This window comes from Tenebrio molitor, chromosome 1 (assembly GCF_963966145.1).
Source record: "Tenebrio molitor chromosome 1, icTenMoli1.1, whole genome shotgun sequence".
In the NCBI taxonomy this organism is placed as follows: domain Eukaryota; kingdom Metazoa; phylum Arthropoda; class Insecta; order Coleoptera; family Tenebrionidae; genus Tenebrio; species Tenebrio molitor.
The window spans coordinates 23,734,874-23,750,448 of record NC_091046.1 but is presented as its reverse complement, the minus strand read 5'-3'; the positions used below and the strand labels follow the sequence as shown (position 1 = coordinate 23,750,448).

The 15,575-nt window shown below is 37.3% G+C and overlaps 1 protein-coding gene across 2 annotated transcripts in view; it reads right to left on the bottom strand.

The window, feature by feature from the left end:
- Positions 1-10,598: 10,598 nt before the first annotated feature.
- The window catches only part of Nca (neurocalcin homolog), a 101,475-nt gene continuing 96,498 nt past the window's right edge, over positions 10,599-15,575 (bottom strand). For both annotated transcript variants that reach the window (XM_069038030.1, XM_069038037.1), the window contains exons 3-4: positions 14,896-15,203; positions 10,599-12,260 (exon numbers count right to left, since the gene is read on the bottom strand). In XM_069038030.1, the coding sequence (XP_068894131.1) occupies positions 12,066-12,260; positions 14,896-15,203 (503 nt within the window). In that variant the 3' untranslated portion in view covers positions 10,599-12,065. The remainder of the gene's footprint in view (positions 12,261-14,895; positions 15,204-15,575) is intronic.

Below are 15,575 nucleotides of genomic sequence, written 5' to 3'. Positions count from 1 at the left end.
GAATGAGCACTACGCAGGGCTTGGTAAGTTATTATTAGGTCACCGCGTTTACGTCTCTCAGATAAAGAACAGAGATTCATCAAAGCAAGCCTTTCAGGGTACGGAGGTCTATTTCTACCAAAAGGAATTCTGGTTGCTCTACGTTGAACCGCCTCCAGGCGCAGAATGTCCCGTTGGAAGGTTGGAAGGCCTCACGTAAGTCTTGTAAAGCTTTGAGAAAACCGCTGGACTTGCCTTGGCGAACGCCCTGCTCAGAAGAAAAAGCATCGAGTTAGCTTTTTTGGTGACACGCAGAACATGATCTGTCCAGGAAAGATCGTTGGTGATAAGAACACCCAGATCAACGCAAGAGTCAGTACTTCCCAATCTCATGTTCTCAAGTGAGTACGCATGTCCTGGATTTCTTCTACCAACGTGCAGGACGGTGCACTTGTCTACGTTTAAAGGTAGTAACCAGTCGAGGGACCATTTGTGAATGGCGTGAAGATCCTGAGTTAGCCTCTGAGCAGTGTAAGCTATAAAAAGTAAAGGGCCAAGCACGGAGCCCTGAGGCACCCCACTCAGAACATCAACAGACCTACTAAGCGCGCCTCCAATCCTAACTCGAAAAGTTCGATCACTCAAGAACGAGTCAATCCACCGAAGCAGATGACCCCGAATACCTAGATAACTTAGCTTGCGTAGAAGACGGCATTTTGGAACCCTGTCGAACGCTTTGGAGAAGTCAAGATACACCACATCAAATGGTCGTTCAGAATCAAGACTTCTAGTCCATTCGGACATGCAACACATTAGATTAGATTGAACAGATTTCCCCGGCAAGAACCCGTGCTGCTCAGACGGAATAAGGTGGTGATCTGAGAAAAACTTAATTACTTGGTCGTACATTACTGACTCTATGACCTTGACCACAAGAGATGTTAGGCTAATAGGTCTGTAGTTCGAGGCGTCAAATTTGTCGCCTTTTTTAAAAATGGGGCGTACAATCGCTGTTTTCCAGTCAGTTGGAATACAGCCTGACTTAAATGATTGCTGCATCAAATCTGAGGCGGGGGTGGACAAGGGCTCCGCGCAGTTCTTTAGAACGTTGGCAGTGATGAAATCTGGACCAGAAGACTTGGAAGTTTTCAGTTTTTTAAATTTTTCCAGAACTGTATCCCTGGAGAAAATAATGTCAGTTATACAGTTAGGGTTGCAGTTGCCAGAAAGGGTAGACGCTGCAAGAGGTGGTTCTGTTATAAATACTTTGGAGAAAGTTTCAGCGAATACATCTGCAACTCCATTGTTGCTATCTACCACTAAGCCTGAAGCGTCCTTAACATGAATAGTCTTAACTGGTCCAGATAGCTTTGTGCGGATATGCTTATAGAGGCGTTTAGGGTCTTTGTCATCAGCGATACCTTTCTCGTATTCAAGCCTGGCCTCCCGAATGACAGATGAAAGATGGTTTGAAAAAGCTCTATGGGCTTCATAATCAGTCGCAGAACCAGATCTTTTGAAAACACGCCACAAAGAACGCTTTTTCCGGACCTGACCTAAAATTCTGCCGTTGATCCATGGCTTGGAGGAGGATTTCTTCAGCAAAGAAGTAGAGGTGCTTTGTGAAACAGCGTCGGATAGTGCCGTCTTGAAATGATCCCAGTTGCGAGAGACTGAAACGTCCGAAAGGAGTGACTTCCAATCAATTTGAGTTAATCGTTTGTTTAGTGCTTCAAAATCTATTATGGTCCTCTGAAACAAAACAGTTCTCGCTCGAGGAGTGTGGCAGAGTTGCATATCTGCCATCAGAGTTACATGATCCGATTTGCCAATCGGGTTAAGATACTCCAAATTGGCTATGGAACTATCATCGGACGTTATGACCACCTCAAGCACTGAGGGTTGTTGGTTGGATCTATACAATTCCATTCTCGGAAGGATAACACAGAAAAAAAATTAAGTTAAAGTTCAAATTTTACATGTAGGTATAAACACAACGTTATGCGATAATTGTTGTGGAGAGTGTACTTAATTCAGCAACATGAAGAAAATGTGGTTCACATTATTGTTCAAATCTGCCCTCCTTAGGGTGCATATAGACTACGCGAGCCGAGCCTGTAATGTAATATTTGCTGTATGTTCGTCGAAAAATTGATGCAACGAACACGTTGCGAGCATCCGACGATCCGCCTGCGGACAGAGCACGCGACGAACAGTAGTGAAGACACATGAAATAGTAGATTATATCATTAAGAGTAGAAGTTAATCTTTTTGTGCTAAGCCCAGAGATTGAAGACCAAGACGAAGTCGAGGTCGGCAACTGGGCGAAGCACAAAAAGACCTTCTACTCTGAATGATATACCGGGTGTAATGGAAGTCCACGTAATAAATGTAATCACCAATAGAACATTTTTTACATATTGATCTTTTTTTAATCGAATATTTTTTTTACACTTTTCTAGCCCCTAATTTTACACTTCGCTCATGGTATCATCATCAATTTCTACTCGACTACATTATTTGTGTTACGCCCATTCACGTGAATGTGAATGAAGTGTGGCGAATGTACTCGCTGAAAATTCTCTCCGTGCATTTTTAACGTTTCCAGTAGAAAAGAAAGAGAAAAATTATAATTATTGTAAAAGTCAGTGAAATTGGTGAAAGACTACGTTGTTGTTAAACGTTTGTAATCATAATCGGCCAGTTTTCAAGAAATATGAGTTCTTGCAAGATATGTGATCATCAGTTGGGGTCAAAATCGCCTAGAGTGCAGTGTGGTTTTTCTTCATGCTTTTATCATGCAAAGTGTTTATCGCTTCCAAGGGAACAACTGAGTGCGTTCCGCGATATACCAGGTGTGGTCTATAAGTGTGAGAACTGTCCTGAGAAGAAGAATACGGAATACACGTCATTTGTTGATGCCATAAAACGACTAGAGGCTCTTATTAAATCTTTGCAAGATGAGATTATCCAGCTAAAACAAGAAAAGAATTCAGACGAAGCAGAAAAAATAATTGGCGAGATAACGGATCGACAGCAAAGGGAAAGAAATTTGATAATGTTTAACGTCCCTGAACAGCAAACCGGAAATCTAGCTAACAGACGTGCAGCTGACCTACGTACGATAACGGAGATTATTAGCAATTAATTTCAGACAAGCCGTTGTCGATTATGATGAAATTTACTCCAGTCTATAGAATCAATCCGCATAAGAATTTTTTCAACAAATCAGTCAGAGATTAAGAGAAAAATAAGTAAGTATTCTGATACTAGAGGTATCGCACAAATGTTGAACATAAATACAACAGTGCACGAAATATTAATTAGCGATGGTTACCACCCTCGGAGTGTATAAGCCTTACAAAAGGTGATTACGAACCTAAAATTAATTATTGTAATTGGTTATTGAACAAATTACGAGAAAATACAGATCTGACACGGCGAAAGGATGTTTAAGGGTGGGATTTACCTGATTTGAAATGGTTGAAAAACGGTGGTTTTTAAACATCCATATCTTTAAAACCACAACAAATGAAGGCAAGGTCCTTTTTTATTTGAAAGATACGTCTTTGCTCTAGGGCCCCATACTTTTTTTTTCCATTTCGTTATAAATAACAATAAAATAAATTGCAATTTGAGGACTATGGAGGAAGAAGTAACACTAAAACCTAATTCGAAATTAACAAAAAAAAAGTATGGGGCCCTCGAAAATTGAATTTTAAAGCATTTGGTGCCATCACCGTGCTTCCAAAAAAATCAGATATCTGAAAAAACGACAAAAATGTGAAGGAATTTCGTTCATTTACATTGAAGAAAAAATTGGTATGGAGGCACCCAGTAATTATTCTTTACCTTTTATGCTAAGTGGCGATTCCTAAAATAAGTAGGTAGGTATAAAGGTGTTTTTTTTTAAATTCGGCTTCGAAGTAGGCGTTGGAGAGTCGATTGAGAGCGCACCACTCGTGTAAAAGCGTAAGATTAAATAGCTAATCCGTGATCCGTAACCTGTATAGTGCGTTCACAATCGACAATTCAACGCCTATCTCGACGCCAAATTAAAAAAAAACACCCGTTATGTCGGCTAGTTAGAAAGAAAACATTTTACCTGCAATTTCTAAAAGTAATCACTACTGGGCTATACGGGGACCAACCTTATAGACCTACGTTTTACGTTACAATATATTAAGTATGGAGAACGGTAAGGGTTGTTTACCAGTCCACGATAATTGTTTGGGGGGGGAAGAACGATAGCGACCGAGGCAACTGAACTGCGCACAAAACCCATTAAGTAGAGCCTTAATCCAACACTCGAACTGTGCTCAAGAAATTTTCTCTACCTGGACTGAACTTTACTACCACCAACTGCGCTTAGTATCCTGGTTTGGCAGAAATATCTTCTTGGACTTTTCTCTTGACAGAATAACTGATTTTTTATCGTACCAATAATAATTTTTCTTAAAACATAACGTTAAAATTTTTCCTCGCACCGCCTAAGGCGGAAAGAATCAAATTAACGCGTTGTGTTAGCGCAGCAGCCCGAAGAACGTCGTGTCCGTGGTATCAAAAACCTGAGGGAGCGGAAACACAATAATATTCCGAGATGGTGATAGTCGAGGAGCTCTCCTATATTTACAAAAACTTACAGCAACTCGCCAAAGCACAAATCTGACGCTGGAATCGACAATAACATAAATAATTGAAATTCTAAGAGTACAATAACAAAAAAAGGGATGGCCGAAAGAAGTTCGATCCGGTTTTATCTCAGCCTCCTCTTCAGTTCGAAGATCTCTAAATTTGGCCGAACCACCAGCACCGCACCACCTCGTGGATCCCCGCACCAGCCAGGGAGGAGGCGAGCCCCGTCTCCACCAGAGCTCCGCGCCAGGCTGCCACAACACCCTGCGAACGAATTTGTACGGACCCCCCAGACCACCTTTCGGCCACCGCTGAATCACCGGATTTGCTGACCACCGCTGTAGAGTTCGGAGTGGACCGTACAACACCCGAGTTGCACACTGCGAGGTGCCTGAGTTAGGCAAGCCAATCTGTATCAGGAGACAATAAATGTCCATTTTCCACGAGATTTTGTGTGTTGTTCTCTTCTGTCCCGTTCCCTGATCTGTACAACCGGGAAATTGTTTGTGGCCGGCCTTTGTGACCCTAAGCCTAAATGGACCAGTAACTTTTCCGGGCTCAGGTTTTTGTTCGGGAGCTCTGGAGTGGGTTTACAATGGGCGCCAGGGAACTAAATGATGGAGTCACTGATGGCCTTGCTCAGTTGCCGGAACAAGGGCTTCGAATTCTCGACACAATAAAAAAAAAACAGATTTGAATGAAAAATAAAATCACGTTCTTTAATGAGAAAAGTTGAAAAGTAATTATAATTATTCAAATAAAAAAAATTTGAATAGAGTATTGTCAACTAATAATATTTACAAAAAAATTATTAGAAAATTTTAAGAAAATTATAAGAAAAGCTTACAAGGCTTAATGACGGGCAATAACTAAAATTAATAATTATAATTCCTGGGGGTAATCACTTAATCAGTAAGCTTGATGAAACAATTGGCGATATAAAATAAAGAAATTAGGTCGTGAATCCTGCAAGCGCTTGTAGAACCTCTGGGGCCTTCTACACCGGCCGAAATAAATTCGTGGCGTTTTATAATGCTACACCTTTTAGGTCGTAACAGTACATTTCATAATGTTTTGATAATTTTTCACAAACAAAGCCAAAAAAAAATATGCAATGACCAGCAAGGAGTCAGGACCTTAATCCGATCGAAAATGTGTGGGACATCATGGAGCGGCGAGTCCGGGCTCTTCAACCACCTCCAGCTATGCTGGGTGAACTTGTTGGGACAATCTGAACCAGGCAGATGTCCTGTCCACTATTAACAGCATGAGTAGACGGTGTGAAGCCGTCATTCACGCTAGAGGTGGAAATATCCGGTACTGAGCCATTTTCTCTAGTTTATTTTGTAGAGGCAGTTGTGACACTTTTTCTTTTTTTTTAATTATTGAATATGTTTTTTTTTTTATAAAACTCTTATTGCAGTTTAAAACACTCCCGAATAAGAATTGATTTGTTGTGATTTATTTACAACTATCAACTATTTTCACATTTTTCAAAGTGAAGGAGGAGGGAGGAGTGTATATAGGTTTATTCACGTACGATGACGAGCCTGAGCAGGTAAAAATGCAACCCAAACTACATTTTACAAAGGATACATTGTGTTTTGGTATTTAAAAATTACCTAAATCAAGAATCCAAGAAGGTACTGTTACTATTTTTTTTGCTCCTTGTTCTCGTTGAGAGAAACTCCCGATTTTCTTTTTCTTTGACTTCGGTCGAGATCATGGAGGTAGTATTAACAGGAGGGAGCGCTATTTGAAAAAAGTGTAAATGCGTATTGCAATAAAGTGGTACTAAATCCAGAGCGCAGCATGTGCCTTTCCAGAGGCGTAGTAAAATTGGCATGGTACTTTGCAATTCTTCGGAATTACAAAAAGTTCAACAATAACAACAAAAACAACACCCAGACACGGAGAAAATTCACACCGAAACATAAAGCCGACACTAAAATAGCTGAAATGCCCAAATTCCCCAAATTACCCTTCTTGAGCACGCTACTGGAAAGATCCGAACAGAGAACCAACAGTGTCACTAACGCTGGCGTGTAGTTTGAGAAGAGTCATACAGTGGTACTAGAGACTGGCCGACTGGTACCGCATCATATATTACCGCATCTAAAGCATTGATGGTATAGGGAATGCTCCGTCTCCGTCCTGATGTACTAGGTCCATGTTCGAGATCTTCTGGTGGTAGCTCGAAAGTGCAATCCCTGAGGAGGGAGGGTGGTGACGACCTGCTCGGTAGCCGGAAGAATGAAGCTTTCACGTAAAGTTAGGTAAAAGTAGTTTTTCTTCAAACGTCCGTAAATTATGACATTATCCTGCTGCATTGATAATGCTAAAGTGTCACTTCATTGTCATGGCATCTAACGAGCTGACGAGCGGCAGATAAAGTTACTATCTCCGCTGAGAGCGGCAGATAAAGTTATTATCTCCGCTGATGAGCGGCAGTAAAGTAAACTAGCTAAATCATTTTTTAATTCCTAAGTGGATTCTTAACAGGTCTTAAATAATTTGTTATGAAGGTTTGAAGAAAAAATAGTATACGTTATTCACTGCGTTCGGCAGCCAATCTACCAGCCGCAGCACATAAAACTTCATTTTTGCTCCTCATAACATAATATACCGGGACATTTTTTTAACTCTGAACATAGTCCATACTAACTTATTCCCTATGTTTAATTTAAAAAAACACAGATCAATGAATTGTGAGTTGCTATGCAACCAACTATACCGAACACCAAAGATTTTGAAATAATGTTAAAAATTGTTCCGATTGATGGAATTGGTCTATCATGTGTTGCATTGGAAATGTCACGCACATTTCTAATGCTCTAATTGGCATAGAATAACTGCATTATGTGTATTTCTTCTTCAAACAACTTGACCATTTTGTTAAACTGTCAAGTACTTATTTTCGTTACCTTGGTTACGTGATTACATACATGCATTGACCTGTGTTTTTTAAAACTGAACATAGGGAATAAGTATGGGCTATGTTCAATGTTAAAAAAATGTCCCGGTATTATTATTCACACATGTCCTATGAGTAGGTACAGTTCTAATAATAATACACTGCCCCAAAAAAGTTAAGGATATTCTCGATATGTGAATGATAACGCTCGTCTGCACAGGATACGATTGGTTTTGGAAACCTTAGATTTGCAGGAAATTCAACATTTTCAGCTACCTGTACGATCTCCAACCCTGCCCCGGGGGTGTTCCCGTGAGCCCAGTGCAAGTATTTTCCCAACAAAAGTTACATTGCGGGCGTTAAGTAGTGATTATGTCAACCCGAGTTTACGACCTCCAGGGGATGCAGGTAGTTGAGAAGTATAGTGAACTGCCTAATAACCGAATTTTACGCGTTTTGTTGAGGCTTTTGTTTATTTTTTTGCTTCCAATCTAATTTGTTTTTCCAAAAACTGAGACAGTAGCCCCATCAGATACGTTCTTCTGAATCCAGTGCACTTTTTAAATAGTCTCTAAATGAAAAATTGGGCAAAAATAAGGAAAATTACTGAAAAACGTTATTAATTTTTTTTTTAAAGAATGAAGCGATTTTTCAAAAAACTGAGACAGTAGCCCCGTGAGATACGTTAATGTTTAACAAAAAATATAGTCACCATAGCTTCAAACATAAAACTGTGGAAAAATAATTAAAATCCGTTTAGCGCGCTTTACCATTGCTTGGCCAACCACTAGGCAACAGCCTTAAGGCTCGCGTTTACCTGAAAGAAATTTCGAACTTGATGTACAGTGGGTCCTCTATTTACAAATTTATATTTTGGTCAAACGGGTCAAACAAACCGAGAGACGCAGGTACCTTGAATTAGTCACAGACGCTCAGTAGGGGGTAGAGGATTACGATCCTGTCCTGTTGGCGGCAGCGGAGTTCCTCCCGGCGGTCAGAAATTTTCAGGTCTTGTAGCAGGTAGTGAACGGTAAGGGATTAACACTGGTGATAAGAATGATGGGGTAATTAGGAATTACATTGTCTTTCCTAAAATATTAAATTAAATATTTCTTTATAAGAAGACATAGGTACTTCTTGCGACCAATGATTAAAACCATCTCTTTTTTGGTGGGATGCAGGGGTAAATCTCACTTATAAATAGGCCCATTTCAAAGTAACATTTTTAGTTTAATTATTTCTTTAAAAGCGTCACCATGGAAACTGAGTGAAAAAGGCAAACTTGTAGTGAATAGTGCAAAATTTCGTCAAGCCAGAAAGTTATGTAATATGTGATAACCGTATACGTTGGAAATGTAAAACCCTATGGCCAGTCTTAAAAAAACTCACTGTATACTCATATCATGTACATAAATAGAGTACAATTTGTAAATGCCGTATGTCATTTTAATTTACCCTTGTAAATAAAATTGTTTCTCCCTCTCATCAGTGTATTTATTGCCAATTTCAAGCAAAATACTCGTCATTATAATCTAGTCCGGCTACCACCCGTTGACTACCTATCGAGTGATCCCCGATAACCTCGGGAGGAACTAGTCCGTTAAAAAGGGTTATCCAGGTAAAGAAGTGACCACCGGGAGGAACTCGGATACGCCCGTCCTGTTCCGTACCTAAATACAGAGATAAAATTTTGTGTTGGAAAGACAAGTCCTACAATGCCAAATCTGAATTGGCTGCACTGCAAACTGTTGTTTCATTCCATTTTATTATTTATTAGCTGACCCGACAGACTTCTCCAATACAAATTTCAGCAAATTAGTTTGTGATGATGATTTATTTTCTTCCATTAAATTTGAAATCACAATGAATCTCAAGGTGTTTTATTTACATTTCGATTGCAAGATCGATGTTCAAGTGAAAAATCCGATAGCGAAATAAATTGGTATAGAAATAAAACAACTACATTTGTTGGACACATCGCGAATCAATACAAAAGTAAAAACGGATGTAATTTTAATTTAGGGTGGAATGCGTTTTTCCAGATTTTTCTCCAAATTTTCCAAAAACATTTTTTCAATTGATTTATTTCCATCCTGGGAACAAACCAACAAAAGAATCAATTACAAATGTCGTCAGTTATGATCGAGAGTGCATACAAAAATTATAATTTTTGAAGTTTGGTACCTGATTTGTCAAGAATTATGAATGAGACAAAAATGACCCTTATGGTAAAATATTTTTAAGGTAAAATTACAATGAAACGGTTGGTTTCATCTTGTGTCCCTTCGGTGAATAATTGAATATTATCGGTTTATTTTGAAATTTTAACGTTGAGAAATGACTTCATTTTTTTCGTTTTTTTCAACTAATATTCAAGTAGGAAACACCACTTTTCGTCTGCGTCACATTCATAACAATATCTAGTGAATGACGTGAGATATTTTCGATATCTCTTTTCATTTTGCCTACACAGCTTCCAAGCAGAGCATTTTATTTGTGGTTTTTTAACAAACTCGTCAAAACAAAATTATATTTTTCTCTTCATAGTTCACTAATAGAAATGTTCATAATTTATGTAGTAAAAAGAGAAAACGTTCATCTCGTACTGTTTTCTCAAAAAACGTGATCGAAAATCCACTTTTTCGACCGTTTCAAACTCAGGTAAACGCGAGCCTTAAACAGTCCTTCTTGATCACCCCGTAGTATCCGCTGGTCTCAACTCTCGGACGAACTTCACCACCACCCTTTTGCTCCTTTCCGCGACAACTATACGTACACCGCTCTCTTCTTCGGTTCGGCACTCCTACACGCATCTTTTTCGTCCTCGTTCTTCGTGCCTCTCGTGTGGGGTTCGGGAAACACGATTCTGAATCTTGCGAGCAGTGTTTGAACGACTCTTGGTGAACTAAATTTTTAAAATGAAATTTAAAACGTAACAGTGCTCTTGTTATATTTCTAACCATCAAATCAAAATATAACTTAAAATTCAGATGAGAGAAACTCTCCAATTTCAGTGCTTCTTTTTAAAAACTATGGAAACATTAGGATAAGCGACGAATAAAAACATAAATTGATTAATGCATCAGCAAATTTATTTTGATATATTAGACAAGTAGTATTGATAATCAAAACCACAATTCGCGCAAGACATGGGAAGATCAAGACATGTTCGGTGTGCTTGCACTTATTTGTGCAACGGTCCTTGGAAGGGCCGTAGTACAAAACTAACTGTCATTATTGAAGACGACTAGAACTATTGCATTAATGGTTTTGTTAGGCCTCAATTTGACGCATGATTTCTATCAATAGTAATATCTAGTTTTCGAACACATCCAATTCAAGTCAAAGTAAGTGCAGAACGAGATGTATAAATAAATGAAACGAGATTCGTAATAATAACGCGGCAGGTGAAAACGAGCGGAAAACCATCGACCTTATAGGATAGTTAATGATAACTAATTACGGTCGAAGTTCGTCATGCTCGAAGATTAAGCACCAATTACCATCGAGATAACATTAGAACATTACAATAAAATATACCATCTACATTCAACGTCTCTCGAATCACATAAAAACTTTGAAAACAGTAACATTCAATTGATATATTTGGATATTAATTATAGAGTACTTGAGATATTATCAATTGCAGTATTATAAGTTATACAATAATAATTCACCATAGAAATTTTTCAAGTTGGTAGTTCTGCTTAAAAATTTACTTAAAAGTTACTTCTAAATTAAATTAGGATTAAATATTCTGTTACTAAACCTATGCGAGGGTGAGCATAACAATCCGCGGTTCAATGGGAACATGACATGACGTATTTGACCACTTGGTTTCATTTACATAGAATTATTCAACACTCCGAAAAAATCATCAGTCGTATACAGGATTATTTACGAGTATTTCTGATTTTGTCGCATCCCATTATACATATGCAACAATTTCTTTATTTCAAATTTAGAAAATAATTATAACTGAATCCACGATGGCTTTTAGTCTTGTATCTCTGAATTTAAAGTAAAACATCTTTGTCATCAAAAATGTATTTTTTACAATAACAACGAAAAGACTGACATGATCATCCTCATTTATGGAGAGTGTGGAAAGAATCCTGTCGCCGCTGCGGATGTTTACAAGCCAATGGTAAACACTTCGAACACTTTTGCATTAACTTAATTTGTTAATTTATTTGCTGAATTATGATTAAATATAGGTTATCTGCCAACTCGACAAATCTATCCAACTTATTTTGATTTCTAATTTAAAAGCAATAACATATTTGACATAGTAGTTACTCCCAATGGCATTGTTGGTTGCGGCAACAAAAAGTTCAGAAGCACTCCTCTCGCGAATAATCCTGTATTACCTCACTCCGTCAATTCTACGTAAACGAACCCATTACTTTTTTAATTTTCATTATTATGACCGGGACGTCAACGCGGTAACCCCGCGATCACACAAGAATGGTTGATGTATACAACTTAAGATAAAGAGTCTTTGAGGACCTGTTATCAAAACTAACACGGTCTTAGGCTACTGCGCTTGAGGGTCGCATTGTAGGAGTCTTACGATGGAGGGATCGCTTTTAGCTCCTTCAATAAATTCCTCCAAGCTTAATTTACCATCTTTGTTACGATCCATTTGACGGAAGATTTTATCTGTACGTTTCTCGGGCGTACTCTCATCTTCGGGCATTTTCATGACTGACCCTACCATTTTGTAGATTGCCTGCAAAACATTAACATATATTAGACTCGTCGATTTTTTTTATGAATAACAGTGGGACGCAAAGTAGTATTATTATAATATATGTATAAGAAAATATTACATATTAAAAATTTGTCGGCTAGACATGAAATTTAAATTTGGTTAACACTATTTTATATGTTGTGACTCGTCATAATGTTTCCTGAAATTACAATTACTTAATTTATTATAATATAAGCCCTGGTATTCTTATAATAATGCTTCGTGTCCTTATATCTTCGACCCACAGCCACAAACATAAAGCACCCCATATAAAAATTTAGGTACAACATAACAAAGTATAAAAAGAAGTTGCCCCAATAAAAATGAACCATATATTCAATGTTAAAATATTTCTAGCATGCAACATAACGTGCACGTAATAATACATTACTTTCGATCGAAGTAGATACATAATGTTCTTGCCAAATTAATGCACACGGTATCTACGTTCACCAAATGAAAAGTTCATTTCAAACAGATCTTGCTGAGTGCTATAGATAATTGTAAATATTGTACATATTATTATTTAAAATTATTTCAACATTAAAAAACATAAATACATAAAGTGAAAAAATAAACAAAAAAAAAGCTATTTCACTACGAACAAAGATGGAATTTATACTGCGACAAGTCATATAAAAACCTTGTAGATCATTTGTTTAACGAGATCTTCAAAAATATATTAAATCCAAAACCAAAATATGCACAATACACAAGTAGACCTGTTTCGTTAACAATGTTAACACCATCACAGATGTGTATTGGTATTCTAGCACTTGGATAATAGTTTACCGAATATATTTATGCCACATTTGATTCATACTTTATGAGGCAGATCTTAGAAATCTGGAAATATTCAAATGCTGCAAGCAAAGTCTGAATACATTTTTCAGGAAACATCCAAGTCAGTCAATGGACACAGACAAAAGAACATCGGGGTTGTGCACTGACCACAATAACGGCATGCAATTTGAGCAATACATGAGATGTAGACTAAGCATTCTTAGTGTGATTTAAAGGCCTATAAGAATTCCGATTTTTTAGTTTGATAAATGAGTTCGCAAAAGTTTTCCAAGATTTTTTCCCCCTCAACTTTTACCAAACGAGTCTCAATTTTATTTCTATCCAGGAGAATATTGATTTTCTTTATTTATTGTTTAGTATAACAATGTAACTTTTTTGACAAGGCTCCATTTTTATCACAACAGAAAATTTTGGCCCTTGCCCATAGGCGGGTCTACATTTTGATGGCCAATTTATTCCAAATTTTAAATCAATTTGAAACGCTTTTTCGTAAAAAATTCAAATAGCAGTTTAGATACACCCTGTACATACAGGGTGTCCCAAAAATGGCGTACAAACTACTTACTACCTTATCGAGGATGTTTAAATGTACATTAAAAAATATGGAAAAAATGTTTCCGACAAAAAAATTCAATAAAAACTACCCCTCCGCCACCCGGCGGCACGGCAATTTTGCCGGAGTACATACACTATTACGGATATTACTATCAAGTAATAGTGCAGTGCTTATCAACATAATTACCGGCGTCTCGCCTCCGCATTTTGACTTTGTTGTGTATTGTGTTCTGTGTCAATGTTAAGGAATTTCCTCACGATATGACATGAGTACAATAATATGTATACCTTTTTGAATTTCAACTACCAATGTGTTCTTTAAATCCAGAATTTTTAAATTTTTAAAAAGAGATTGCGGTACTATTCCCGTTGCTGAAATTATAAGTGGTAAAATAGAAATTTTTTCTAAACTCCATAGATTTCTCATAGCAATGGAGAGCTCTAAATATTTATTAATTTTTGTGTTATATGTCTGTGTTATATTATGGAAATTTGGAACAGTCATATCTAAAAGATATGCTTGCTTTTGTTGTTTATTTAAAATAATAATGTCTGGTCTGTTATGCTGAATGTGAATGTCAGTTAAAACTGTGCGATTAAAATATAATTTGTAATTGTCATTTTCCAAACAACTTTCTGGTTTATAAATGTAATGTGGTTGTGTATCCTTTAATAAATTGAATTTAACAGCTAAATTCATGTGTATAATTTTAACGGTAATACAATGTAAACAAAGATATATTCGTACATCATTACCTTGAAATGTTACCCTAGTGGATTTAAAACAATTTTTTCCATTTCCAAAGCTTCTAAATTCTCTATTATGCAAGATTAGATATTGGTAGTGAGTGATCTTGTACTTTGTGATAATATGTACGATGACAGGTAGCTGCCATGACAATTTCATACATATATTTCAAAATAGTTGACCTGTTAAGTGGCACTTTCAAAGACCGCCAAATCAGCAAATACATAAGTCCAATAGAATTTTTTTTGCATTTTTCTGACGTTTACGGTGATCTCTTCTACACCGTAGTGAACCGTTAATTAATTATTACAATTCCAACAGAAATGAGAAGTGCAAAATCATTGTTTTCAACTGGCATGCTAAGGGTTTATAAAGTGCGCCAACGAAAAAAAAAAAACGAGTCATATTTCTTTACAAAAACAATATGGAAAATAAATTCTCATTTTACACTTGTGTCATTTTTCTGTTCGAGCTGCCATATGTAAAGTACATAATATGATCTCTCACCGTGACTATTTCGAGCATTTCTTGGCGTGATATGTACCCATTACCATCTAGGTCGTACATTGAAAACGCCCATTTGAGCTTCTGTTCTAGTTTACCACGAGACGTGACGGATAACGCACACAAGAACTCCCGGAAATCAATGGTTCCATCTCCATTTGCATCAAAAGTACGAAACACATGTTCTGCAAATTTGCTTGCATCCCCATAAGGAAAAAAATTACCGTATATCTTTTTGAATTCATCAACAGATAAGTGACCACTAGGACAGTCCTTAAGGAATCCTTTATACCATTCTTGAATTTCAGCATCTGGAAAAAATTAATTAATAACCCCAAAATTACTACTATAGCTGAGATTTAATAATATGTATAACGTACAGTGCTTGCGAAGAAGGACGCATCATGTTTTTTTATTCATTACGCAAAAATGTTACGATAGCAACTGTCGCTGTTTGTTTAATATTTAGACTAAAGAAAATTGAGGTGGGTTAAATACAGGTGTCTCAAAAATGGCGCCCAATCTCCTAAGGGTTTTAAAGAATAGAGGTCTGGTAAATATGCTGATTTCAAAGAGATGTACAGCTTGACCAGAATAGCTTGGCGTATGAGATGCGCACAAGAGGAAACGAGCGAGTCTCTGTAAGACAAGGATATGGCTATGGTAGGTACGGTACACTCAAT